This window comes from Lutra lutra, chromosome X (assembly GCF_902655055.1).
Source record: "Lutra lutra chromosome X, mLutLut1.2, whole genome shotgun sequence".
NCBI classification, from domain to species: Eukaryota; Metazoa; Chordata; class Mammalia; order Carnivora; family Mustelidae; genus Lutra; species Lutra lutra.
In genome coordinates, this window is record NC_062296.1 from 57201179 (window position 1) to 57227918 (window position 26740).

The window sequence follows — 26740 nt, forward strand, 5'->3', positions numbered from 1 at the left end:
AAGATTTTATTTATTTATTTGTCAGAGAGAGAAGGAGAGAGAGCAAGCACAGGCAGACAGAATGGCAGGCAGAGGCAGAGGGAGAAGCAGGCTCCCCACAGAACAAGGAGCCCAATGTGGGACTCGATCCCAGGACGCTGGGATCATGACCTGAGCCGAAGGCAGCTGCTTAACCAACTGAGCCACCCAGGCGTCCCTGTTATCTCACTTTTTAAATTGACTTTCAATTTTTATTACTTTTTATATTGTTAATAACAAAAATTCAACTGAGTACATTTTGAAGATCTAATTAGCTTTATTAATTGATTTGTGAATTGGCCAGCATCCTGTCTATCAAGTAGAGGGAGGCTCCAAAGGGTTACAGAAAGGTTTTTAAAGGCAGAGAGGGAGTGGAGAAAAGGAAATTAGCAAAGAACCATTGTTTTAGGCAAGGTCACCCTCCTAAGGGGAATGGAAGAAGTCTATCAGTAAATTTCCTATTGCTGACCAGGAAATTCCCATGTTGACTGTTAAAGGATATGTGGAAGGGGAGTGAAACTGCAGTTCAGTGAAGTATGAAGTCTTGGTTTACTTATGGGGCCTTAACATAAATGACACCATTTTGGGCCCGTGGTTTTCTTTTTCACAGTATATATGGCATGCTTCATGAATTTGTGCGTCTTCATTGCACAGGGCCATGATAATCTCTGTATTGTTCCAATTTTAGTGTATGTGCTGCTGACATGAGCACTTTACTGACATTGGGTTTGTTTGTTTGTTTGTTTTACTTTACTGACTTTTTAAAAAAACAGCCATATGGGGTACCTAAGTGACTCAGTTATTAAGCATCTGCCTTCAGCTCAGGTCATGATCCCAGGGTCCTGGGATCGAGCCCTGCATCGGGCTCCTTGCTCAGTAGGGAGTCTGCTTCTCCCTCTGCCCACTTCCCTCCCCACTCCCATGCTCGCTTTATCTCTCTCTCTCTCTGACAAATAAGTAAAATCTTTAAAAAATAAATAAAATAAAATAAAATAAATAAAATAAAAAATAACTTCCTAGCATCGGAATTTCTGGATCATAATATATACAAATTCCACCAAACTTCCTCCAAATACTTCCTTCAAAGCACTTGTTCAGTGTAGTGATCTGAAGGGGCAAGTGTACCCCAATGTATATAGCAGCAATGTCCACGATAGTTAAACCATAGAAAGAGCCTAGATGTCCATCGACAGATGAATGGATAAAGAAGATGTGGTTTATATACACAATGGAATACTATGCAGCCATCAAAAATTGAAATCTTGCCATTTGCAATGACGTGGCTGGAACTAGAGGGTATTATGCTGAGCGAAATAAGTCAGAGAAAGACAATGATCATATGATCTCACTGATATGAGGAATTTGAGAAACAAGACAGAGGATCATAGGGGAAGGGAAGGAAAAACGAAACAAGACAAAACCAAAGGGGAGACAAACCATTAGAGACTCTCAATCTCAGGAAACAAACTGAGGGTTGCTGAAGGGGAGAGGGGTGGGAGGGAGAGGTGGCTGGGTGATAGACACTGGGGAGTGCTGTAAATTGTGTAAGATTGGTGAATCACAGACCTATACCCCTAAAGCAAGTAATACATTGTGTATTAATAAAAAACAAGAACAAAAACACTTGTTCGGGTCTATACTCCTGCCTCTTATGCTTGTCACGTTTCCTCATGCCTTGTCTACACTGGATATTTAACATACACATTTTTATCAATCTGGCAAAGGAAAAGATGATCACATTGGTTAGTTTCTTCGCTTATGAATGAATTTGAGCATATTTTCACTATTATTCCCCTTTCTTTTTTGTGAACTTTCCATTCATATCTTTTGTCCATTCCTGTTCACTTTTTGTCTTATTGATTTATGAAATAACAAAGGCCACTCATTCTTTTGGGTGTTGAACCCAAATCCACTGCCCGCATCCAACAGGAATTTCTCCGGACCCCAGCTGAGGGTCCCACAGTTTCAACTCAATTTTGACACTGTCTACCCAGAGGCAGCATCAGAGTCCACGAGTTCAGGCCTCAGTCCCAGGAGACCGCAACCGGCCCCCAACGTCAGATACCTGTCAGAAGTCCAGGATCACCTGTGCTTCTGACCAACCAGCTACAAACACCTCTCCTTTGGTTTCCATTAATTTGCAAGAGCGGCTCACAGAACTCAGAGAAACATTTTACGTCCCTAGACCCCTGACTTATTATGGAAGCATGTAACTCGGAAATAGCTGGAGGGAAGAGATACATAGGGTAAGCTATGGGGAAAAGGCTCAGGGCTTCCAAGCCTTCTCTGAGCACGTCACTCACCACGAATTTCCACGTGTTCACCAACCCGGAAGCTCCCCGAACCCCCGTTCTTTTAGGTTTTTATGGAGGCTTCATTACATAGGGATGATTGAGTAAATCTCTGATGTCAGTGCTTGGACTCAATCTCCAGCCCCTCCCCCCTCCCTGGAAGTTGGGGGAGAGGGGGAAGAAGCTGAAATTTCCAACCCTCTCAACCCCCATTGGTTCCCCCAGCAACCAGCCCCCGACCTAAGGTGTTTTCCAAAGTCCCCTCATTAACATAACACAAGATACCTTTATCACTTCCCCCACTTGGGAAATTCCGAGGCGTTGGGGGTCTGTGAGTCCGGGACTGTGGACAAAGACCAAATGCATGTGAGAAATGAATGACCCAGTTCCTTATAAATCACAATATCACACCCTTTGTCGTCTTCCGTGTACTGCAAGTGTTTCTCCCAGCTTATCACTTGTCTATTGATTTCGGTTTGGGTATATTTAGTCGTTTGGAAATTTTTCAACGCTATGGTATATAAGCATATCTTAAACTGTGAATTTTGCTCTGAGATCCCATTTAGCTCTACCCTGTACACTTTGATACATAATGTCCTCATTACAGAGAAATTTCGAATCCTATTTTTCTAGATTTCTTGCAAATTTTGGTGTACTGTTATATTGATCCAAGAGTTATTTAAGACAGATATTGTTTGAAGTTTTTAAGGAATCTAAGTCGATCCTACTATGGTCAGAGAATGTGGTGTGTATCCATTCTACTTTTTGGAATTTACTGAACTTTTCTTTGTGGCCTAATATGAGGGTCAATAACTATTAATGTTCCCTGGTCATTGACTAAAAGACATATTCATAATTATAAGAGAATAAACTTAATATAGCCTTATTAATTATATTATATATTTAGATATATAAATTTATTATATATTATAGTTTATTGTATTAGTGTTTATATATTAATAAACATATTTATTATATAACATATGCGTAATATATATATCATACATAAAATATATATTATATACTAATCTCTACACCCAACATGGGCTTGAACTCACAACCCCGGGATCAAGAGTTGCATGTTCTTCCAACTGAGCCAGCCAGACGCCCCTAATTACACTCTTTTTGCTGTGTCTACTACGTCTATCCTAGGCTGATATAAAGCCTCCTACTGCTGTTGTTTTTCCATCATTGATTTCTTGCTTTTCCCGGAAGTTAAACATTTTACATCTTGCCATTCTACTCTTTAGTACATAGAGATTTATGGCCATTAGAACATTATTATGAACTGCTCCATTTAGCATTATAAGTGCCTCTGGAGTCTTTCCGCTTTGCCAGTGCCAAATTCTGAACTAGGTCATGTTTTACTGTCTGGCCATTTGATATGGGGTCAGTGAGTGCTTATTAAATATGCACTCCTTTTCCAGAATCCAACTACCACAAATCTAAACACATGGTTAGTGCTGGAGATTTGTTACAAGGGTTCATGAGAACATTCTTAGTGTCTTGTTCCCTCCCAGTCATTAGGAATTCTATCACTTCGAAAGTTGCTGGCTTAGCACAGCCCCAGAATGACTCAGCATCATCAGGAAATGACCGGAATTCATATAACCCTCCGTTCACGGTCCTTCATCCCCTGACTATTTAAATTGAATTCTAGTAGTCTTTTTTGGAGCCAGGCCTCAGGAGCGGCACCTTAATCCTTATTGTGTACGTATTGAATCCTTATGTATACCTATGGAACAATTTGGTGAGAATATTATTATCATCATAAGTTTTACAGATGATGAAACTGAGACTTGACAAATCAACTTTCCCATGGGTAAACATTTCATTTTAAAGCATCCTTCAAATATTGGGGCGCCTGGCTGGCTAAGTCAGTAGGGTGTGTGACCCTTGACCTTGGGGTTGTGGGTTCAAGCCCCACATTGGGTGTAGAGATTACTTAAAAACAAAACCTTTAAAAAAATAAAGCTTTCTTCAAATACTTACTAAATAGCAGCATTGGTCATGCCAATAAGAGCTTCTGAGTCACAATTCCAATCCAGCTTGAATGTCAGCGTCTTCCTCCAAAGCTCACGTCATCAACCGCTGTCTACTATGCCTCCCTTGCATGTCACATCTCAAAGGAAGGTTTTGATCACTGCCACCCCAATACACATGTCCCTTTTGGGGTGAGTTGTTAGGTCATGTCCTTGTAGGGCTGCCTTCTGCTCCCACATCAACTTCTGGTGTCACAGTCGTGGTCAAGGTGGCTGGAACTTTCTCAACACAAGGGGAAAGAGCTGTTGTAATCTAGATGACAAGCTCCAGGGTGTCTGGCTGGCTCTGTCGGTGGGGCATGCAACTCTTGCTCTTGGGGTTGTGAGTTCGGGCCCCATGCTGGGTGCAGAGATTACTTTTAAAAAATCTTTAGGGGCATCTGGGTGTCTCAGTCGGTTAAGCATCTGCCTTCGGCTCAGGTCATGATCCCAGGGTGCTGGGATCGAGTGTCGTGTCGGGCTCCTTGCTCAGTGAGGATCCTGCTTCTCCCTCTGCCTGTCCCTCCCCCTGCTTGTGCTCTCTTTTTCTGACAAATAAATGAATACAATCTACAAAAAAATCAGCCATGAGTACAACTACATGGAGTCACTCAGAGTGAATCATCGAAACGGGGTGGTCTTGGGGACCCTGGACACAAAACATCTTCTACATGGTACCACACCATCATTCTCAAGGCCCCTCCATTTACTGGTTTACTGCCATATGGAAGCCTGCTCCTCAGGGTCAGGTCCTTCCCCAAGAGGCCATCTTACTTCCAGTGCCCAGCACAGAGTAGGCGCCCAGTAAATGTCTGCTGAGTCTTTTTTTTTTCTTAAAACAACAGAAATGGGGGGTGCCTGGGTGCCTCAGTTGTTAAGTGTCTGCCTTTGGCTTGGGTCATGATCCCAGGGTCTTGGGATCGAGTCCCGAATTGGGCTCCCTGCTCAGCGGGAAGCCTGTTTCTCCCTCTCTCACTCCCCTACTTGTGTTCCCTCTCTCTTTGTCAAATAAATAAATCTCTTTTTTAAGATTTTATTTATTTATTTGACAGAGAGAGATCACAAGTAGGCAGAGAGGCAGGCAGAGAGAGAGGAGGAAGCAGGCTCCCTGCTGAGCAGAGAACACTATGCGGGACTTGATCCCAAGATCCTGAGATCATGACCTGAGCCGAAGGCAGAGGCTTAACCCATTGAGCCACCCAGGCGCCCCTATACATGGATTTTCTTTTTTGTTTTTAAGATTTTATTTATTCATTTGACAGACAGAGATCACAAGTAGGCAGAGAGGCAGGCGGGGGTGGGGGGCGTGGGGAAGCAGGCTCCCCGCTGAGCAGAGAGCCCGATGCGGGGCTCGATTCCAGGACCCTGGGATCATGACCTGAGCTGAAGGCAGAGGCCTTAACCCACTTAGCCAACCAGGCGCCCCATCTTTTATTTATTTATTTATTTATTTATTTTGAAAACATTCTTTTTTTTTTTTTTAAAGATTTTTTATTTATTTGTCAGAGAGAGAGGGAGAGAGAGCAAGCACAGGCAGACAGAATGGCAGGCAGAGGCAGAGGGAGAAGCAGGCTCCCTGCCAAGCAAGGAGCCCGATGTGGGACTCGATCCCAGGACGCTGGGATCATGACCCGAGCCGAAGGCAGCTGCTTAACCAACTGAGCCACCCAGGCGTCCCTCTTTTTTTTTTTTTATGATGTTATTTATTTATTTGACAGAGAGAGAGCTCAAGGAGGGGATGTGGCAGAGAGAGGGAGAGGAAGAGTCAGGCTCCCAGCTGAGCAAGGAGCCTGATGCAGGAGTCTATCCCAGGACCCTGGAATCATGGCCTGAACTGAAGGCAGACGCTTAACCATCTGAGCCACCCAAGCGTCCCTATTGACAATAACTTCTAATTTTCACTGGGCACGTGTCATGTTGAAGACACCGTGCTAAGTCCATTCTATGCCTTATCTCATGTGATTCTGTCTCTACACTAAAGACACTATTATTATCTTCACATTACTGATGAAGAAACTGAGGCCCAGAGAGGTAAAACAACTTGCCTGGTATCTTATGTGGTTAGTGTGGCAGATCATAATTTCAAAAAATGGTCCCAGGAGTATTTCTGGCCCCGTCTGCCTTTCTGGAATCATGTCACTCGCCATCAAGAAACAGAATCTTATTTCCTCACTATCTGAACTTGGGGAGGACCTTGTGCCTGCTTCAGTGCCTTGGGTTCAGGGGAAGTGATGCTACATAACCTTCAAAACTAGGTCATGAAGGCGATAGTTCTTCCACCTGCCTTTCTCTCTTTCAGGATGCTTGGACGTGGAACCCAGCCACCATGCTGCGAGGAAGCCTAAACCAACTGTGGGGAAAGGGCTACGTAGAGAGGAACTGAGGCGTGGGCTTCAACCAGCATTAGCTGTCGCCCTGGGGGGAGGGAGCCCTCAGGGGATCCGGTCTTAGTCTTCCAGCTGAAACCGCAGATAAAGAGGAGCAGAGGTAAGCCATTATCGCTGATGGGCTGCTCTTCTGAGTTCCGGACCCGCAGCATACAACCAGGAAGTTCAGGTGTAGTTTGACTTTGGACGGGGCTGGATCCACGGGCTCGAAATCCCTGCATTCCTCAGCTTTGCCTTCTCTATGTTGTCTCCATTTTTCATCTCCTTCTGGGGTTCCCTGGCAACCTCAAGTTCTCCCTACTGAATGATGTCTTTGAGTTTCATCCATGTGACAGCGTGTATTATTAGTACTTCATTCTTTTTTACGGCTGAATACTATTCCACCACAGGGACAGACCACCTTTTGCTTATTCACTCATTAGTTGAAGTGTCTCCTTAAATTCTGTACTCTAGGGGCGCCTGGCCAGCTCAGTTGGTGGAGCTTGTGATGCTGATCTCAGGGTGGTGAGTTCGAGCTCCATGATGGGGATAGAGATTACTTAAAAACAAAATCCCAAAAAAATAAGAATAAAAAAATAATTCTGCACTCCAGACATGTTGTTTGCCTCATCCTAGCCCTGGGAGGTGATTGCTGGAAGCAGTAACATCTAAAATCCTCCAATCCTTGGCTCAGGGATCCCAGCTCCTAACATCTCATGGCCCTGCCTTATTCACTAAGCTGGTTAAGAATTCTGCTGCATCTTCAAGCGTGTCTATGCAAAGCAACCTCTGTACAAAAACGTAAACAAACACCCAGATTAGCTGGAAGGAAAACAAGAATAAACTCTTTGCAAGCTTTAATTATAATTTAAATACAGTCTCTTAATGCAGTTTCATATTTCTAAATATATCCAATAACTCACGGTGAATAACAACTATTCAATAGCTCTTTGGTGGTGGGGGCTAAGAATGATACAACAGTTTTTAGCACAACATTTATATAAATGGTAACAGTTGACAAACTTATTTTTAAATTTTATTTAAAGATCTTACTTATTGGAGAGAGAGAGAATGAAAGGGGAGAGGGTCAGAGGGAGAAGCAGACTCCCTGCTGTGCAGGGAGCCCAACGTGGGACTTGATCCCAGAACCCTGGGATCATGACCTGAGCCGAAGGTGGTGGCGTAACCTGCTGAGCCACCCAGGCGCCCAACAGTTAACAGACGTAAACATGAAGATCTTTCCTTGTCAGAAGGGCCAATATATTCCTCCTGTTTCCTCTACTTCATCCCACCTGTGAACTGGAGACGTAATTTACAGAGTGTTATCGAACATTTTTAACCAATAACATTTGTTCCAGCTATCTTTTGCTGTGGAACAAATCACCCCCCCCCCGCCACACACACACTTAGTGATTTAAAACGACAACAATTTATTATCATCCACATTTTCCAAGGGCTGGAGTCCAGGACTGTCTTAGCTGGGTGGTTCCCCCTCCAGCTCTCTGGAGAGGTTTCAGCCAGAATGGCGGCTCGGGGTCTCACTGAAAGGCTCGTTTGCTTTCAAGTTTATTCCCTTGACTGTTGGTGGGTATCCTCAGTTCCTTACCATGGGCCCCTCCAAACGGCTTCTTGATATGTCCTTGCAATAAGGTGTCTGTCTTCCCCTAGAGCAGGTGACAAGGGGGAGAAAGAGAGAGAGAGTGAACACAATAGAACCTGCGGGAACACTAGAACAAACAAGAAGGAAGTCTCAACAGATGCATTTTATGAGCTACTGTTAGAAGCTACACACTGTCACCGAACCAAAGTCTGTTCATGAGAAATGAGACACTGAGTCTGGCCCACTCTCCAGGGAAGGGGGATTAAGTAATGTCACTTGAGTGGAGGAATATTAAAGAATTCCTGCACTCATTCTGAAACTACCTCTCTAATAGAGGACACGTTAACGTTAATAGTTTCCTAAAGCAGGATGATATGGAGTTTATGTATTTGACATGTAAGTCCCAGGCAGTGCAAGGAGGACCCCTGCTCTGGTCCCTGAGCCGCAGGGTGCCCCCTGCTTTGAATGCCTTCCTCAAAGTGGTCTAAAACCCCCTCTGGTGGCTGGGACTGGCCAGAGCCAGGAGCACCATTTGAATGAGGCGGCCCAGATCTGGACCAGGACCCGTGCGGACCCTGATCCCCATTTCTCTTTCTTGGAGATGCTCTTCCCCTTGACCTTAGGTATGGGGGCAGACAGATGCCCTGATGAACTTTGGTTCTTTTTTTTTTTAAGATTTTATTTTTTCATTTGAGAGAAAGAGAGGGGGTACAAGCAGGGGTGGGGCAGAGGGAGAGGGAGAAACGTACTCCCCACAGAGCTGGGAACCTGACGCACAGCTCGATCTCAGGACCCTGGGGATCATGACCTGAGCGGAAGGTGGCCACTTCACCGACTGAACCACCCAGGCGCCCGAGGAATGGACATTCTTGGTACAAACAGGACTACGCTTCTCATTGCCATGGGCCCCTTGCCTCTCTGCCCCACCAGTGGTGGGAGTGTGGAAGGCAGGGGTCCAACTGAGGTTGCTGTAGATTTCATTCTAGGAATGCAGTGACTGTTGTTTAAAGAATTCAAGAGAAGACATGGTTAGAAGATGTGTGTTTTTATATTTTTGCCATAAAATTCCAAACACTAAATGTAACATGACCAGAAAATGCAGGATTGTCTACGTTTTCCTGTGTACTGGACAGAAGACTTGCTTTTGTGGTCCCTGTTGACAAAGCACGGGGACCCCTCCTGGAGGAGTCGTCTCTGGAAGCCAGTATTTATGGGCAGCCCAGTGGATAATGCAATGTCACGAGGAGGATGTGACCAGCGTTAAATAAACGGTGTAGGGACCTGACAAGGTAAAAATATCTAGGTTTTTCCAGTACAGACAGGTTCTAAAGAGCCGTGGTACTGTGTGATAATAGGAAACACAGATTGGTCTCTGCTCCTGGTTCCCGACACAGAGCCCCTCAAACCTTTGTAATTTCCTAAGTGATAAGAGCACTACGAGCACCTTTTATCCCATTGAGGTGACTCGGGGCGGGGGGAGGGGGCTCCTGGATGGTTCCAGAGTAGAGGCTGGTCACCAGAAAGGCCAAAGCATCATCAGAAGCTTTTCCTCTCTGCTCAGCAGGGAGCCTGCTTCCCCATCTTTCTCTCTGCCTGCCTCTCTGCCTACTTGTGATCGCTCTCTCTCTGTCAAATAAATAAATAAAATCTTTTTTTTTTTTAAAAAAAGAAGCTTTTCCAGCCCGATCCCTCCTGTTCTCTAGATAGGGGAGAGGGGCTGGAAATGGAGTTAATGACAGATCGTGCGTGTGTGAGGAAGCCTCCATCAAAATCCCAATAGCGTGGGGTTCAGAGGGATTCCAGGTTGGCGAACACAGCCACACCGAGAGAGTGATGCACCCCAACTCCCCAGGAACTTCTAGAAGCTCCTTTGCTTGGGACCCTCCCGGACAGGCCTCCATGTATCTCTTCATCTGGCTGTTTACCTGTATCCTTTATCATGTTCTGTAATAAACTGGTAAATGTTAAGTCAATGTTCCCGAGTTCTGTGAACTGCTCTAGCAAGTTAATCAAAAACCAAGGAAGGGGTGGTGGGAACCTCTGCGTTAGAGCCAAATCCGACTGCAGTTGTGGGTAACCTGGAGACCTGCCACTTGTGACTGGCATCTGAAGTTATTGTAGGGAGGATGGTCTTGTGGGACTGAACCCTTAGCCTGGGGAAGTGACACTCTGTCCAGGCAGATCTGAGCCAGAATTGAGTTAAATCGTAGGACACCCAGCTGGGGTCGCAGAGGACTGCCTGATGTGGGGGAGAGAACCCTCCCACACCTGCTGTCTGCAACGTTGTGAGTACTCTGGGTGAGTCATAAAAATGACATTTGGGGAAAGGAAACACAGAAGGAGGTGAAAAACTGGCTTCTTCTCTACATAGAAGTGAAAAATTGGTTGCTTTTCCTTTTTAGGCATATTTGGCAGTAAAGGACATCAGGACTTGGTTCCTGCACCAGAACAGGAAGACGTAGAGCCTGGACACTAAGGGTTCTTCAGGTGCCTTGGGCGGACAAGAAACAAATACCTAAGTGCCTCTTCCCTACTTTGTTCTAAATCTTCCTCAATAAATCACACTTCCGCATACGGACCCATGACTTTATAATGCATTTCTTCTTCCCATTGTACAGACAGATCCTGCAAACACATATTTGTCTGGGGTCCCACATACCTTAGGGGCAATGTGGCAGGCAGCTTCAAAGATGGTCCCCAAAGATCCCGGCTTCCTGGTGTTCCTGCTTTTGTGTGATGCCCCCCTCCCCCAATCCCATCCCCATGAGTGTGGCCTGAATTTCCTGACTGGTTTCTAACAAAGAGAAAATGGCAGAAATGATGGGATAGCATCGCTGAGATTAGTTTATAAAAAAAAGATTGCAGCTGTTAGGTGAACTCTCTCCCTTGGTTGTTTGCTTTCTCTCTCTCTCTCTCCCGTTCCCTCCTTCAAATCGAGCCCAGCCAATATGTCAAGAAGTCCAGGCTCTCCTATTGGAAAGGCTACATGAGAAAGAGAGTTCTGGAGGAAGGGAGGGTGCGGGGAAGAGAAACGAAGCACACCCCGGGCCAGCAGCTAACATCCACGCCAGCCAGTCACACCAGAGGCACCTCTCAGAAATGAACCCCCTGCCCCAGACCCAGTCAAGTCTTCAGTTTTTCCTCATCTTCCATTAAATGGAGGAGGACTAGCTTGTTTGATCCGTGAACCTGTCTCCATTTAGGAAAAAAACAAACCCAGCTAGAACAAAATGCCTACTTGTATTACACCAACCATCGACAATCAGAGAAAGTGTGATTATTTTTATGAAATCAAACCATTAAATGAGTCTCATTTGCCAAAGATTTACCTTCGTTGGGGAATTTTGATTTGTACCAGTGCATCTCTATCTCTACAGGCCGATCAGAACAGAGCTCCTTTGATTTAAGGGACATCGCAGAATAATTTTTTTTCTCCTTCTAGCAACCTGAGGGTTTCCTGTGGTTGGGTAATTGGGTAGTGCCTGTCTTTTTCACTCAGCTGAGCCTGGGGGTAGAATGAGACCATCAGTGATTTCTCCCATTGACTAAGCACCTGAAGATGGACCTAGGGTTGTCAAGATCTAATAGGATCCTTCCACATGGTACCTGTGGCCTCTCATATTCACCACAAGGGACAACATCCAAGGCCGCAAAAGTATCTGTCCTTGGGCCCAACGCTGGGAAAATGGGTAGACCATGTGTCCACTTCCTCTATTTCCCTCCATTACTAATTTAGAAGCCTATTTCATTTTTCAGTGTCTGGTGTGAACACTGCTGCGCTTGTCCCAGCCCTGTGAAGGAGTTGGCAAGGATCCTGTTGGCTGGCTTCTGTTCCTTTAGCTAAAGGCTTGGTCTCTGTTATGCAGACTACAGAAATTCGTGACTGTTATGTTTTCAACTGAGCATGCCCTTGATGTATAAAAAGGGTCCTTTTAGTGTGTTTACTGCTTTTTCCCTTAATTTTATCTTGAATGTATATTGCAACTGCTCTTTTCTCACTTTTGTATTTATCATTGAAAAAATCTTTCTGAATCATTCATCTAAATCTAAATAAGATTTAGATCTTATTTAACTCTTTAAAATTTTTTAAAGATTTTATTTATTTATTTGTCGGGGGGAGAGAGAATGAGCACAAGCAGAGGGAGCAGCACAGGCAGAGGGAGAAGCAGTTCTCTCCTGAGCCAGGAGCCCGATGTGGGACTCGATCCCAGGACCCTGGGATCATGACCTGAGCCGAAGGCAGACACTTAACTGACTGAGCCACCCAGGTGCCCCCCCAAATTTTAAGCTTTTTAGAAGCAATTATGCCTAACGGGGGCTTGAGCTCACGACCCTGAGATCAAGAGTCGCACGTTCCACCGGCTGAGCCGCCCAGGTGCCCTATGTTTTCAGCTCTTTTCATGCTTCCTTGCTTGATATTTCCTTAGTGGTCTACTTTTTGTTATAGAATCATTTTTTTCAAGTGATTTGGAAGTTCTATCTCCTGTTTTTTTTTTTTTTAAGGATTTTATTTATTTATTTGACAAAGGGAGAGAGATCACACATAGGCAGAGAGGCAGGCAGAGAGAGAGGGGAAAGCAGGCTCCCTGCTGAGCAGAGAGCCCGATGTGGGGCTTGATCCCCGGACCCTGAGACCATGACCTGAGCTGAAGGCAGAGGCTTTAACCCACTGAGCCACCCAGGCGCCCCTCTATCTCCTGTTTTTAATTTAGCTTACTTACAAGTACCTGTGTTTATAAAAACTTATTGGAATCTACATTTATCTAATTATCAGCAGCAGAAATGAAATCTATCTATCTATTCATTCCTTCTCTCCTTTGTCAGTGGGGTATGAAACTCCTGGGGTCACACAGACAGGTGTCTGGACACTCTGAAAGTCTGCCGGACTGGGGTGCCGGCCCACTTGGGATAACACAGGTTGGGATGTGGACTCCCACTGAGTCCCGCAGCGTGCAGTCTGGAAACACGGGGGTCAGACAGACTGGGTATACACACACTCCTGGTGTCACACAGACCATACTATGAGCGCTTCTGGGGTTACACAGACCAGGGTGTAACACTTTTCAGGTCACAGAAACTGGAATGTGGACACTTCTGGGTACATACATACTGGGGGATGGACCTCCCAGGGTCACACAGACCGGAGTTTGGACACCCGTGGGTCACACAGACTGGGTTGTGGAGATTCCCTGGCTCACACCAAGTCAGGTAGGGATCGTGAGGGTGTCTATATCCCAGTCCGTGCCTCCACTAGAGTCCCCATTTATTATTATTGTTTTTTTTAAGGTTTTATTTATTTGTTTGGGAGAAAGCGAGTGAGAGAGAGAGAGAGAGAGAGAGAGAAGTTGCACACGTGCATGAACAGGGGGAAGGGAGGGGCAGAGGGAGACACAGATTCTCTGCTGAGCAGGGAGCCCAACGTGAGACTTGACCCCAGGACCCCGGGATCATGACCCGAACCAAAGGCAGATGCTTAATGACTGAGCCACCCAGGTACCCCAAATGCCCATTTATTTTTGTGAACACTTAAGTCCACATCATAACCTCTTGCCCCATTATATCTGACCATAGGCTGTATTTCACCAGTAGTGACCACTCTGAAGTCCTTATAAGTTTAGTAGGTGTACCTCTCCTATATGTGAGTTCAGCCCAGAAGGCTACCATTGCCAGAATGTTTACCATGAGCTGGGTTTGAAATCTCACCAAAGGGGCACAGATGTTGAAAGACATGTGCCTGCCACTCCTCCTGCTTGTGTGCGCTCACTCTCTCTCTGTGACAGTAAAATCTTTTATCTTTAAAAAAATAAAAAATAAAATCTTTAAAAAAAGGAGGTCTTGGGGCGCCTGAGTGGCTCAGTGGGTTAAGCCGCTGCCTTCGGCTCAGGTCATGATCCCAGGTCCTGGGTTCGAGCCCCGCATCGGGCTTTCTGCTCAGCAGGGAGCCTGTGTCCTCCTCTCTCTCTGCCTGCCTCTCTGCTTACTTGTGATTTCTCTCTGTCAAATAAATATATAAAATCTTAAAAAAAAAAAAAAGGAGGTCTTGATGGAGTAAAAGCTAACAGAGTCTGGATTTTTTTTTTAAAGATTTTATTTATTTATTTGTCAGAGAGAGCGAGGGAGAGAGAGCGAGCACAGGCAGACAGAATGGCAGGCAGAGGCAGAGGGAGAAGCAGGTTTCCTGACGAGCAAGGAGCCCGATGCGGGACTCGATCCCAGGACGCTGGGATCATGACCTGAGCCGAAGGCAGCTGCTTTACCAACTGAGCCACCCAGGCGTCCCAAGGATTTTTTTAAAAAGATTTTAATTTTTATTTGTCGGAGTGGGGAGAGGTAGGCAGAGGGAGAAGCAGAATCCCCACTGAGCAGGGAGCCCGATGTGGGACTTGACCCTGGGACCGTGAGATCATGACCTGAGCTGAAGGCAGACTCTTAACCCACTGAGCCATGCAGGGATCCCCAGAGTCTGGATCTGAGGTCAGACCAGAAGTGCCTTGATGGTTCTAGAGTTCCAAAAGGCCCAGTTAGAGCAAAAAGCCAGTGACGGTGGGTATTAATTAGAGGCCCAGATTCAGTTGGACCAAAGAGTAGTCAGCAGAATTTCCATTCCAAATACGACCAGAGGGGTATTGATGATGGAATAGTTGAAAAAAGCTCAGGTTCAATGTCAGAGAAGAAGAGAAGTGATAATGGAATAGTTAACAGACACATGATTTCTGAGGTCTGCCTAGAGGGGAACTGATGCTACAAGTGTTACCAGTGTCCTAGGTTCAAGGTCAGATCGAAAGAGCAATTATAGGAAAATAGTAAATAGAGGCCAGGGTTCGAGGTAAGATCATAGGGGTATAGAGTGGTACAGTTTCTTGAAGTCAAGTGAGAGGAGCAGTGAGTGTGGGAAAGCCCATGGAGGCTCAGGTTTCAGACCTGAGGTGCAGTGATATTCAGTTAACTGAAGCCTGGATTCAAGGACAAAGAGTTATTGATGGTGGAATTATAAATAGAGTCTCAGAGTTTAGACCTCTGTAGCACTGATGGGGGAAGAGTTAAAAAGACTCAAGTTCAAAGGAAAACCAGGGATGCTTGGGTGACTGAGTTGATTAAGCGTCTGCCTTTGGCTCAGGTCGTGATCCCAGGGTCCTAGGATTGAGCCCTCTCTGGGATCTCTGCTCAGCGGGGAGCCTGCTTCTCCCCCTGCTTGTGCTCTCTCTGACAAATAAATAAATAAAATCTTAAAAAAAAAAAAAAACAACTAAAAAACAGAGGCCCAGGACCGATGGTGGTAAAGTTATAAGTGTCTGCATTTGGGGTCCTACCAGAGAGGAACTGGTGAAGGAAACATTAAGAGATGCCCAGATTTGAGGTTAGACAAGAGACAGTGACAGTAGACCAGTTAGTTACAGAGGACTGGTCTGACATTTGGACCACACAGGCATCAGTGGTAAAATAACTGGGGCACCAGGGTGGTTCAGTTGGTTAAGCATCTGCCTTCGGTTCAGGTCATGATCCCAGGGTCCTGGGATCGAGCCTCGCATCAGGCTCCTTGCTCAGCTGGGAGTCTGCTTCTCCTTCTCTCTGTCCCCTCTGCATGCCCTGCTTCTACGTGCTCTGTCAAATGAATAAATAAAATCTTTAAAATAAATAGACAAATAATGGCAAAATAATTAATGGAGGCCCAGATTCAACGTCAGGACTGAGGGTCCTCATGGTTGGAATGCTTGCTGAAGCAAAGGGGCACTGATCACAAATGAACAGAATCTGAAATTCAAGGTCAGATCAGAAGACAAGAGCTGGTGGGACATTATACAGAGGCCCTGGTTTGAGATTTGGCCAGTGGGACACTGATGAGGTAGTAATTAACAGGGGCTCTGCTTCAAGCTCAGACTAGCAAGGCTATCGTGAAATAAACACATGGGTTCAAAGTCAAAGACTAGAATGGCATTGATGGTGGAATGGTTAAGAGTTCAGATCTGATGTCACACTGGAGGCACAGTGATGATGAACAAGTTAACAGAGGCCTAAATTTGACAAATAATATGATTTTTTAAAATTGTTTGCTCATTACTTATTTCCTTGTAGGTTGTAAGTCAAGAAAAGGTATCACAAAAATGATTTTAAAGTAGAATGTCAGGGGCGCCTGGGTGGCTCAGGAGGTTAAGCGTTTGCCTTTGGCTCCGGTCATGATCCCAGTGTCCTGGGATCAAGTCCCACATCGAGCTCCCTGCTCACTGGGGAGCCTGTTTCTCCCTCTCCCTTGGCCTGCTGCTCTGTCTACTTGTGCTCTCTCTTTGTCCAAAACAAAACAAAACAAAAAAAAAAAGGTAGAATATCAGGATGAGGTGCCTGGGTGGCTCAGTCGGTTAAGCGACTGCTTTCGGCTCAGGTCATGATCTCAGAATCCTGGGACCAAGCTCCGCATCAGAATCCCTGCTCAGTGGGGAGCCTGCTTCTCCCTCTCCCTCTGCTGCTCTGCCTGCTTATGCTCTCTTGCTCTCTCTGTCAAATAAATAAATACAATCTTAAAAAATAAATAAGTAAACAAAGTGGAACGTCAGTCATATGTGACTTCTGATCTCAGGGTCATGAGTTCAAGCCCTACGTTGGCCACAGGGTTTACTTTAAGAATAAAAATAAAATAAATAAAATAAAGCAGAATGTCAACTCAGCCACCTCAAAACTTCATGGGAAAGAAACCCCCCAAATCATGTATAACAATATCCGTGATTAGCCATCTTGAATTCCGACTCAATAAACAACATGAAGAATGTGAAGAAAATAAGAAGGTGCTTGGGCACCTGGGTGGCTCAGTTGGTTAAGCAACTGCCTTCGGCTCAGGTCATGATCTTGGGAGTCCTGGGATCGAGTCCTGCATCGGGCTCCCAACTCCATGGGGAGTCTGCTTCTCCTTCTGACCTCAGCTCTCATGCTCTCTCTCACTCTCTCCCTCTCAAATAAATAGATCTTTAAAAAAAAAAAAAAAAAGGTGCTAGAGAAAAATGAGGTTCCCCCAAGTGATCTTGGCCGCCACTGACCTTGGTTGAAACGGAGTGGCTTTTTGGTGTTGCACAGTGTGTAGAAAGAGTTAACACAGCAGGCCTGAACTTCTCTCCTGGGAAAGGCCTGCTTCAAGGATGGCCCTTGGCTGGCACCTGGAAACTTAAGTGTCTTTCAACAGGGTTCTCACCACTCTCTAAATGATGAGTGGCTCACTGTGCCTCAACTGTTCATACGCACACTCTGGTTTATGCTGAACACCTGCTTTCCTTCCAGGACAGTCTGGAGTTGGGTATGTGCCAGGCAGGGACCCCCCCCGTGTGACCACCCCCCAGAAGCAACCCTGGGCACTCAACCTCTAAGAATGAGCTTCTCCGGTTGTCAGGTGGCGTGACAGGGGGGAATTAAGCACATCCTGTGAGTCCACTGGGAGAGGACCCTTGCGAGCTCATGCCTGGTCTGCCCTGGAGTTCGCCCCAGGTCACCATTTCCCTTTGCCAATTGTGTTCTGTGTCTTTTTGCGGGAAGAAATAAAAGGTATGTATGCAACCATAGGCTGGGACCAAGAGTTCTCCCAGCAGATCTTGAGTCTGGGTGGTCTGGGGGACCTCTGACACCTACAGACGCATGAACTGCGTCATGAACGTTCAGCTCACTGATGTCCCTACCTCCTCACCATTCACCATAAGGTCAAGGTGGAAGCACCGCATAGAAATGCTTCTGCCTGCAAGTTAACCACACTGTTATTAACGCTGGCTTCAACAAACCAGGGATTTCTTCCCCTCCAACAAGACTGCTAGTGTTAGTTCGGTAGCTCGATAACGTTGGGTGGTGTTGGAGTGCCTGTGGCTCTGTGGACGGACCCTGAGGTCTCAAGATTGTAGGCCCCAGCTCCTACTGATGCATCTGGATATGGCAGCCTATGCAGCTGGAGGGAAGGGAGCAGCTGGAGCACCTCCTTGGCATTTCTGGCAACTTTGACATTTCCTGGTGACTGAGGTCATTGACAAGGGCTTTTGGTTCTCTTGCCCCCTGTTAATATCCTAAGCTTTCTCTCCTCACTTGGGGGTCCCCTCAAACATGAACATCACTTTACAGACTCTGAGCTGTTCTGGGCCTTGAATTTGGGCCCTGGGTGGGCATGGAAGGAGCTACGGGTGGTCTGGGGTTCCTCTGGGGATAGAGAGAGAATCCCCATTCCCTCCCCCCATCAGCAAGAACCACCAGCTCAGGATTAGGGTCCATGGTTGCTTCTACATGGGTTTTGTACTCCACATCCTCAACTCATCTGGTCCCTGTTTGTGGGGAAGAGCCTTGGGGAGGGGGAAGGGGAGCTGGAAGGCCTCAGCCCTCCTGAGGAGCCAGTAGAACCCTGTAGACTAACAGCATGAAATTCTCGTGGTAGAAGCCAATATTCCCCATCTCAGCTCCCACTTCCCCCACTTGCGTCCCCATCACTGCTCACCTCAACTCCTGTGGGGCCTTGTGACTGGTCCCCCTGCTTCTGCCCCTGCACCCCCCTCCCAAGTCTGTTCTTTTCACAGTACCTGGAGGGGTCCTCTTCCAACCAAATGGGATCACATCCCTCCTCCGCTCATTCGGGTGACTCACCTCTCACTCAGAAAAAGCCCAAGTCCTTTCTGTGGCCACAGAGCTCTCCAGGATCAGGCCTGTCTGACCTCATCTCCTACCATACTCTGGTCCAGCCACACCTGCCTCTTCAGTGAGCCCTCTGGCACACTCCGGCCACAGTGCCTTTGCACTCACTGCCTTTCCTCTCTCCCCCACCCCGCAGCTCTCTCTCACTTCATTCAGGTCTTTGTTTCAATTTCACTACCAGGAATGTCGTTGTCTCTCATCACAGCACCAAAAATAGTACAATCTTCCGCTCCTATGCCCTTATGTCCTGCCCTCCCAACACAGGCCATGATATATTTTTGCCTACCAACCACCTGCCATTTAACAGGAGCCCCACGAAGGCAGGCACTTCTGTCCGTTGAGGTCACGGCTCTACCGCCCCTCAGTGCCTAGAACGGTTCTGGTGCCCAGCAGGTGCTCAATCATGTCTGTCCAATGCCAGACTGAGCCAAACACTTACAGGGGGGCCCGTGACGGGGAGGCATTCAATGACCAGTTGCTAAGTGAGGAAATTGATGCCTGAAGGCGCGAGCAAGGGAGCGAACCCTGTGCCAGCTCGGGTGCTAGAGCCACCCCCCCACCCCCCACCCCAGCGGACCTGGGAGCCAGCCACAGGCACAACCACAGGAACTTTATTTACAAACACAAGGCTGGAGTGGGAGATGGGTGGGCAGGCGACCCGGCAGGACCTACTTCTGCTCCCGCCTCCAGACGATGACCATGCCGCTGGCGTCGCTGGAAGCCAGCAGACTCTCGTCACAGTTGAAGCTCACGTCCAGCACGGGGGCGCTGTGGCCCTGAAGCTTGTTGACGGCAGCCTTGGCGGCCCGCTCCACATCGAAGAAGTGCACACACATGTCCTCGCTGCCGGTCACTGCCCAGGGTAGGGGGAGGAGGGGGGGGCGTTGGGAGGTGGTGGCAGAGGCAGCAGGGTGCCCTGGGAGGGACAGTCCCTGGACCTGGGTCACCTGGCTGTTTTAGTCCCGTGTCCAGAGTGTGAGGTGTCTGAGCTGTTGGGGGTTGGGGGGGGTAGGCTGTGTCTCACGTTGTGAATTTCCTGGACTCTTGGGGGTCTTTGTTCAAAGTGGGAGGCTGCTGGGGTGAGAGCTCTCGAGGCCCGTAAAGTCCGGGCACCAGAGGGCCGGGGTGTCCATCCCTGCCCTGCCCCAAGCCACCCAGACACCCCGAACTCTGCGGGACTCACCCACACAGGCCCCCTGGCGGAAGGACATGAGGGGGCAGAAGATGCTGCGCACAGGGTGCGAGCTCTGCTCAATGGGGAAGCTTCTCTTCAGCTGCAGTGTCCCCTCGTTGTCCACCACCCTGAGGGAAGGATGGCAGTGGGTCAGGGCGTCGCCTCAGCGCTGGCCGGCAGTGAACTGGGGGGAGTGAGGAGGGGGTAATGGTTTGTGTCCCCACCCCCATGCCCGAGTTCTTTCCAAGGCTCATGAGGTCTGGTTTTGAGGCGACTGCGTAAACCTATCAAGCAGGGCTGGCACGTGCGTTCGTGAGGGTCTGGAAGCTACCTGGCGGTGGAAATACGGAACCTAGGCAGCATGGTTTGCTGGTTTCTCTTTCTTAAAGACCTTGGTGGTTAAGATGGGCACAAGGAGGGGACAGGGCCAACCAAACTGGACCACCCCCCATGCCATTCGAAAGAATGGATGAGACAAAGGCACTGCAGGGGGCCTGGGAGCTGTTCCAGAAGCATCCTCTGGTGAGGAGCGCAAGATGTGGGAGAGGATGGAGGAGGAGCCTGCTTCCATGAAAAGACCCTCCCTCCGAAATGTGGGGAATGGGGGCGCATGCCTCGGATTACAAGGAGAGAACAAAACAGGAAGGGGCACACAGAGTCATTGGCCAGGAAGGGGCACACAGAGTCATTGGCCGAGGTGGCAGAAGAGGGAGGAGGGAAGGGAGAAGATGGGGGGGGAAGAGCCCCGCATTTGGGAGTATGCCTAAATTAAGAATTACACATACGACTATGTGCGTGTGTGAATTTTTTTTTTTAAAAAGCAGAAAAACAAAAGAGTACAAAAGGAAACATCTTGCCGGGCGGTGCCTTTCAGGCCTGGCTGGACATTGCTGGGGGAGCTTTTCAGTGCACCAACGCACCCAGTCCCGCCGCAGGGCTTCTGAAATCACCGGCCTGGAGTGGGGCCTGGCCATGATTCTGTGAAGCCCTCCGGGTCATTCTGGCGTGCAGCCCAGGCTGAGAACTGCGTTTGAGTAACATGTCATAGGTGAGCGGGGATAGTAAATTCCTCCACTCAAAAACACCAAAAAGGAAAAAGAGAAAAAAAAGGGAAGGACGGAAGGAGGGAAAGAGGAAGGAAGAAAGGAAGGAAGAACAGGCCACTGCTCTGAGAGGGCCCTAGTCTATTTTATGCCTCAGGTGGCTCATCTGTGAAATGGGCACAATCACAGGCCCCTTCTCACAGCACTGTTCTGAGGATTAAGTGGAGCACTAGGTATGAGGCGCTCCCCCAGGGCCTGGTGGCAGCCCTCGCTCCGTCAGCACCAGCTACTTCTGCCACCACTCCTCCCACTGACAGCCGGCATAATCGTCAGGAGACCTGATTTCCCTGCTCACTCAAATTAACCTGATGGAGGAGACAGGCTCTCAGGCCCTAGCCACGCCAGTCCGATGGCGGCGGCAGGCCCCACCTCTCCTGGAGACCTGGAAGGGGAGGACCCACCTGTAGAGCAGCAGCTTGTTGAGGCAAGCATTGATGAGCAGCGAGGGGTCCCGGGCCTCGCGGCTGACCCAGGAGCGCGCGGAGATGCTGGTCACGGGGCTCCCCTCATGCACCACCAGACGCTTGGCTTTGGTCAGCTTCCCTGGAACAACAGAGGAAGAGGGGACACAAATAAGAGGCTGTGTGCTGGGACGGTGGCAGCCCGAATACCCCAGATGCAGGCCTGGGGCTGGCCTACCTGTGGCCATGTCGAAGAGGAAAGAGAAAACACTGCCACGGTCATCGCCTGCCCAGAGCAGCCGGCCAGGGGCATCGAAGGACAGAGCGAGGACCCGGCCTGTCAGCTTGCTGGAGCCCCCCTTCACTTTCTTGCCCGTGGAGATGTTCATGACGTGCACGTTGTGCTTGGCATTCCCCACCTGTGGGGGAGACCAAGCACACCACACACTGCTCTCAGCCCGCCCCTCCTTGGGTCTGACCACGACGGAGCAGCTGTCGATGGAACTGGCTGGTTCCTACTGGAATCTAACCCTGGGGCGGCTGCAGCGGGGAGACTGGGAGGTGACCGAGGTCTGTGATCCTTCAGAACCAGAGCCAGCCCCCTCTTGCCATCTAACCAGGATGGGCAGCTGCCCCTTAGCATGCCCCCCAACCCTGTGACTGGCAAACCACAGGGCCATCCCAGGCTGGTAAGGACAGCCAGTCTGCTTCCTGACTGGTCCTCGCCAGAGACTTGACCACACTGGGGCCAGAGCTGCAGCCGAAGGAACCCCAGAATGCAACAGGCTCACTCAGCGGGTCCCCTCTCTGCCACTCGGAGCCTGGCCAGATTTTCACTTCTTTTCCCCGCCCTCTGACTCTCAGTCCTGGGGTCAGACCACAGTGGAGCTGTGCCACTGGGAGGAGCCCAGTCTTCTGACTAGCCATCTTGCCCCCCAACCAGTGGCCCCCATGGCTGGAGAACAGCAGCCCTGCTGTTGATGGGACCGGAGGAGTACCAGAGCTGGGACTCTGGCTCCTGACCAGTCCCCCACTGGAGTCTGTCACAGCAAGCCAACCCAATGTCAAGCACAGTGGCCCGGTTCTGACCTATTTCTCTCTGAGTCTGACCACATGGACGACTGTGATGAGGAACTGGAGGGGACCCCCCCCCCACCCATACTGACTCCCCGGGATGGCTCTCCAGGCCCGGCAGCCCCACCCTTGGTGAGCGGCACCCTGAAGCCTGACCACTGTGAGGTTGTTGTTGACCGGCTGGAAGGTGCAGCAGAGCAGTTCGGCGCCGTCGGGGTCAGGAATCTCCCGGATGCAGCGGCCGTCCTCAGAGGCCCAGATGCGCATGGTAGCGTCGAGCGAGGTGGACACGAGGATGTCGTTGGAGAGGGACCAGGCGAAGTCAGAGACACCTCGGGTGTGGCCCCGCAGCACGCGGAGCACTGTGGGTGGGGCGGGCACCAGCTGGCACAGGGAGATGCTGCCGTCCAGGGAGCAGCAGGCCAGGCGGTGCCGGTCGTCGTTGGCAAAGCGCACCCTTGGGACTGCAAATGCCAAGAAGCCGCTGGTGGGACAGAGCACACTCGCCAGGCGCTTTCATTTATAAAAGGCTCTGCTGTGCGCACTGGGGGCTGGAACCCACTGAGCCAAGCACGGGGGCTTCTGCAAAAGGCTTTCCTTGGCTGAGAACGGGAGTGGGAACCCTAGAAGGCCCTCTGCCAAAAGCTCCCTACACTTTAGCCAGTGTTTTACAGTTACCAACGTCTCAGCGGTTTGCAAAGCCTGCGCTGCCCATTGTGAGGGGATTTCTCTGTAGCCAAGGCTCTAAACTCTTTCAAGCAACTCATGACCCCGGAAGCCTTCTGCAAAGTCCTCTTTTGAGCTGCCAGGCCCTTTTACGATAGCCCAAGTACTTGAGATCTTGTGGGCTGCTTTACTTTGCAGAGGGCTTGTGGGCTTGGGGAGAGGTTTAGGGATGGCAACTCCTCCTTCGGAGGTGGGCCGGAGACTCTGAGTTGCAGAAGGGGATGCACTGAGTAGCTGTCCCAGTTCGGGAAAATGAGTGGTGAGGGGACCCGCTACCTGCTGGCTTACCTGCCTCATCCACATGTTGGTCGAAAACATGGTACATGCCCGCAAAGGCGTAGTTCTCACTCAGCGATGTGTCCCCAGCCATGGCACGACTTGCTTCTGCTGCTGATGTGGGTACCACACTGCCAGGGGGCCTGGGCCCCAACAGGAGTTGGGGGGGATAACATGAAGTAGGTGCTAGCATTCAGGCCCTATGGTCCCTCTCCCCCTTACAGACCCCAGCTCATAACTGCCCCTTGCATACCTGTCCTCATAGACAGCACGGTTCATCTGTGCCTGCAGCTGGTAGGAGCCTCGGCTGACGGAACGGCGGTGCCCACGGGCCCCTAGGGCCCGAGGATCATCCTCAAAATCCTGCAAATGGAAGGTCAGGGTGGGCACATCTTAAAGATGGTCCTCAAGAACGTGTGGTCTGGAGTCTTCAAAATATACCCAGAACCAGATCCCTTCTCACCCTACCCACTACCATGACCATGGCCGGTACTACCGGGGTGGCCTCGGCACTAGCTCCCCACTGAGTGGATACTCAATAAATAGTCTGTGAGGAAAGAATGGACACTTTCCCCCTGAAAACCACTCAGAGCCAGCTCTTGCTTCATTCCAGCCTCAGCTCAACTGTCACCTCCTCGGAGAGAACTTTCTTGATCGTCCCCATCAGAAATAGCTCCCCTCTGTTCCCCACAGGAGTCTCATTTTACCCCCAGGCCTGCTTTACTTTTCCATCTTAGTAAGCCATGTTAATTATTGATTTATCTGGCTTCGCATGTCTCTTGACCCATTTATCTTGTTTATTGCCTATTTATCAATGTGTTCATCTTGTCTGTTGTCCATTTATTGAGTTATCACGTTATTGTCTTTTTAAAAAAGATTTTATTTATTTATTTGTCAGAAAGAAAGAGCACACGAGCAGGCAGAGGCGGAGAGAGAAGCAGGCTCCCCACCGAGCAAGAGGCCCGATGCGGTACTCGATCCCAGGACCCTGGGGTCATGACCTGAGCCGAAGGCAGTGGCTTAACCAACTGAGCCACCCAGGCGTCCCATGTTATTATCTCTTTCTGCCCTTTGCTTCTCCTAAGAGCCTGGCACGGTGCCTTGCACAGAGCAGGTGCCCGACAAGTGTGCTGAGTGAATGCATATGGACACGGGTGGTGTGCATGGCTGGCAGTGTGGGGAGGAGCTCACCTCCATGCGGTCTAGGGTAGTTCGGCTGCTGCGAACGATGCTGTTGCTGTAGGCACGGGCACTGCCTGGCTCGGAGAGGGGCCCGTATCGCTGGCCCAGCAGCTGCCCACGCAGCCTCAGGTACTGCCGACGCAGCGCTGGGGGGTGCCCAGCCTTGGCATTCTCCCGCAGCAGCTGGCTGCGCCGTCGGATGTACTGTGTCCGAAACTGTGGAAACGTTGGTGTGCGGTATGCGTTGTACCTATGATGGCAGGAGGCAGGACGGGCAGCAGGCACAGGATAGAGGGAATCAATCAGCCCAGGGGACAGGGAAAGAGAGTGAGGTGTGTGGCAGCGAGGGGTCAGGAGGACAAGTGATCAGCAGTGGTGATGGGGGTCCCTCTGGTGCTGTGATGAGAGTGGATCTACAGTAATAAAAGGCATGGTGATGAGGTCACTGTGCTGACAATGGAGGCCGTCTGCAGCTTTGCTGGAGTTGGTATGGGGTGACTGAGTCAGTGTAGACAATAGCAGGCGTCAGGGTGACATGGTGATGGGGGTGTCAGTGTAGGCAATGGTGGAAGTCAGGATGGGATGGCGATGGGGTCAGATTGGGGAAGTGATGATGGTAAGAGAAGGCTGCGGGGGGAGGGCAATGGTGGGGAATAGGATGTCACCAGCCTGAGCTCCATCATCCCCTTCCAAAGGCTCTGACAGCACAGCCTCCTTGCGCATGCCCAGATCTGGCTGCGTTTTCCCCGCATGCTCTTTTCGACCCTCTTGCCAGCCCTACACGCCCCCACACCCTGATACTGCGCATGCTCTACTCCGGCATGCCCACGCAGCCGCATAAAACCAGTTCTCCGCCCAGCCTCACTTATCGCCATTGCGCATGCACCACAGTAACTTCCGCTCCCATGGGCTTCGACCCCACGCCTCACCTCGCGTCTACTGCTAAGACCTGCTGCCACACCGCGGCCATTCCCCGGCCTCCTCTTCTGGCGTGTCCGCCCGCGGGAGCCTGCAGGACAAGGGCCTGGAATGTCAAAGTTTCAAGTGAAGGGATTTAATTCCGCCCCTTCTATCAGACGATCTTTGCCGTAGACACCAAGTCCCTCGACGCCGGGACATCGCGAAATACCACCCGGCAGCTAGCATGGTCATCACCCCAGCCCTGCCCTGCTTTGCCCTTCCCGGGCAGTTCCCGGAAGACTCACAACAGCGATTCAGATCTGATCCCGCCCCTCCCCGGTCACCATAGCGACGCCCCTCCTCCCGTCTAGCAATCCTTCTTGGCATTCCCCATCCCCCACCGCCCTCCGCCTTCCCTTCTCAGGTTCAAGAGCAGAGCCGGGGATCAGAGACCACCTCCGGGGCTGCCTCCGGCTCTTGAGGCCCCCGGGGCGGCCCTGAGACCAGTGTCGCCCTTTCCTTCTCTCGGCTCCCTCTCTCAGGCTCCAGCAAGATGGCCGCCTACTGCCAGGAAGAGCTGCCAAGCCCAGAGCGAATGGATAGGAATCTTTCCCAGGGCGTGGGAGAACCACGCAAGCGCGCTTTGGGACAGTAGCTTCCGGTACTGGATGGAGGCTCCACCCCTTAAGTTCTACCCACCCCACCCCCAATTCCTAATGGCACTTTTTGTATACACAAGAATAATGTCCAGGGGTCAGAGAGACGGTCGAGTATGCGAATCACTCCCCCCAAATTAGAAATACGACTTTCTTTTGAAACCGTGGAATAAACTTAGCACAATCTTGGCTAAGCAAGATTTGAAGCATGGGAGGGACCCCCATCACCACTGCTGATCACTTGTTATACCATCAAAAATAATCACACATGCAGAGGCTCCTAGGCTGTTCTCCAGTTCTTAAAG

General features: G+C 49.6%; 1 protein-coding gene and 1 non-coding gene across 11 annotated transcripts; both read right to left on the reverse strand.

Moving 5' to 3' along the window:
• Positions 1-627: 627 nt before the first annotated feature.
• Positions 628-730, reverse strand: LOC125092521 (U6 spliceosomal RNA). The gene has a single exon (XR_007124981.1). It is a non-coding gene; the product is annotated as a U6 spliceosomal RNA (small nuclear RNA).
• A 7116-nt stretch (positions 731-7846) lies between these two features.
• Positions 7847-26390, reverse strand: WDR13 (WD repeat domain 13). Of its 10 annotated transcripts, none has more exons than XM_047715320.1 (12): positions 26085-26184; positions 25809-25888; positions 24889-25095; positions 23951-24060; positions 23710-23840; positions 22852-23159; positions 21860-22040; positions 21622-21763; positions 20127-20245; positions 19616-19796; positions 8303-8360; positions 7847-7995 (listed from the first exon to the last, which is right to left on the reverse strand). In XM_047715320.1, the coding sequence occupies exons 1-12, from the start codon at positions 26164-26166 to the stop codon at positions 7975-7977; spliced, it is 1620 nt and encodes a 539-aa protein (XP_047571276.1). In that variant the 5' UTR covers positions 26167-26184; the 3' UTR covers positions 7847-7974. The 10 variants fall into 10 exon arrangements, with proteins under 10 accessions (XP_047571276.1, XP_047571285.1, XP_047571279.1 ...); XM_047715323.1 differs by lacking the exon at positions 26085-26184 and adding an exon at positions 26236-26390 and having other exon boundaries at positions 7851-7995; positions 24889-25129; XM_047715324.1 differs by lacking the exon at positions 26085-26184 and adding an exon at positions 26236-26364 and having other exon boundaries at positions 7851-7995; positions 24889-25129; positions 25809-25903.
• Positions 26391-26740: the final 350 nt, after the last annotated feature.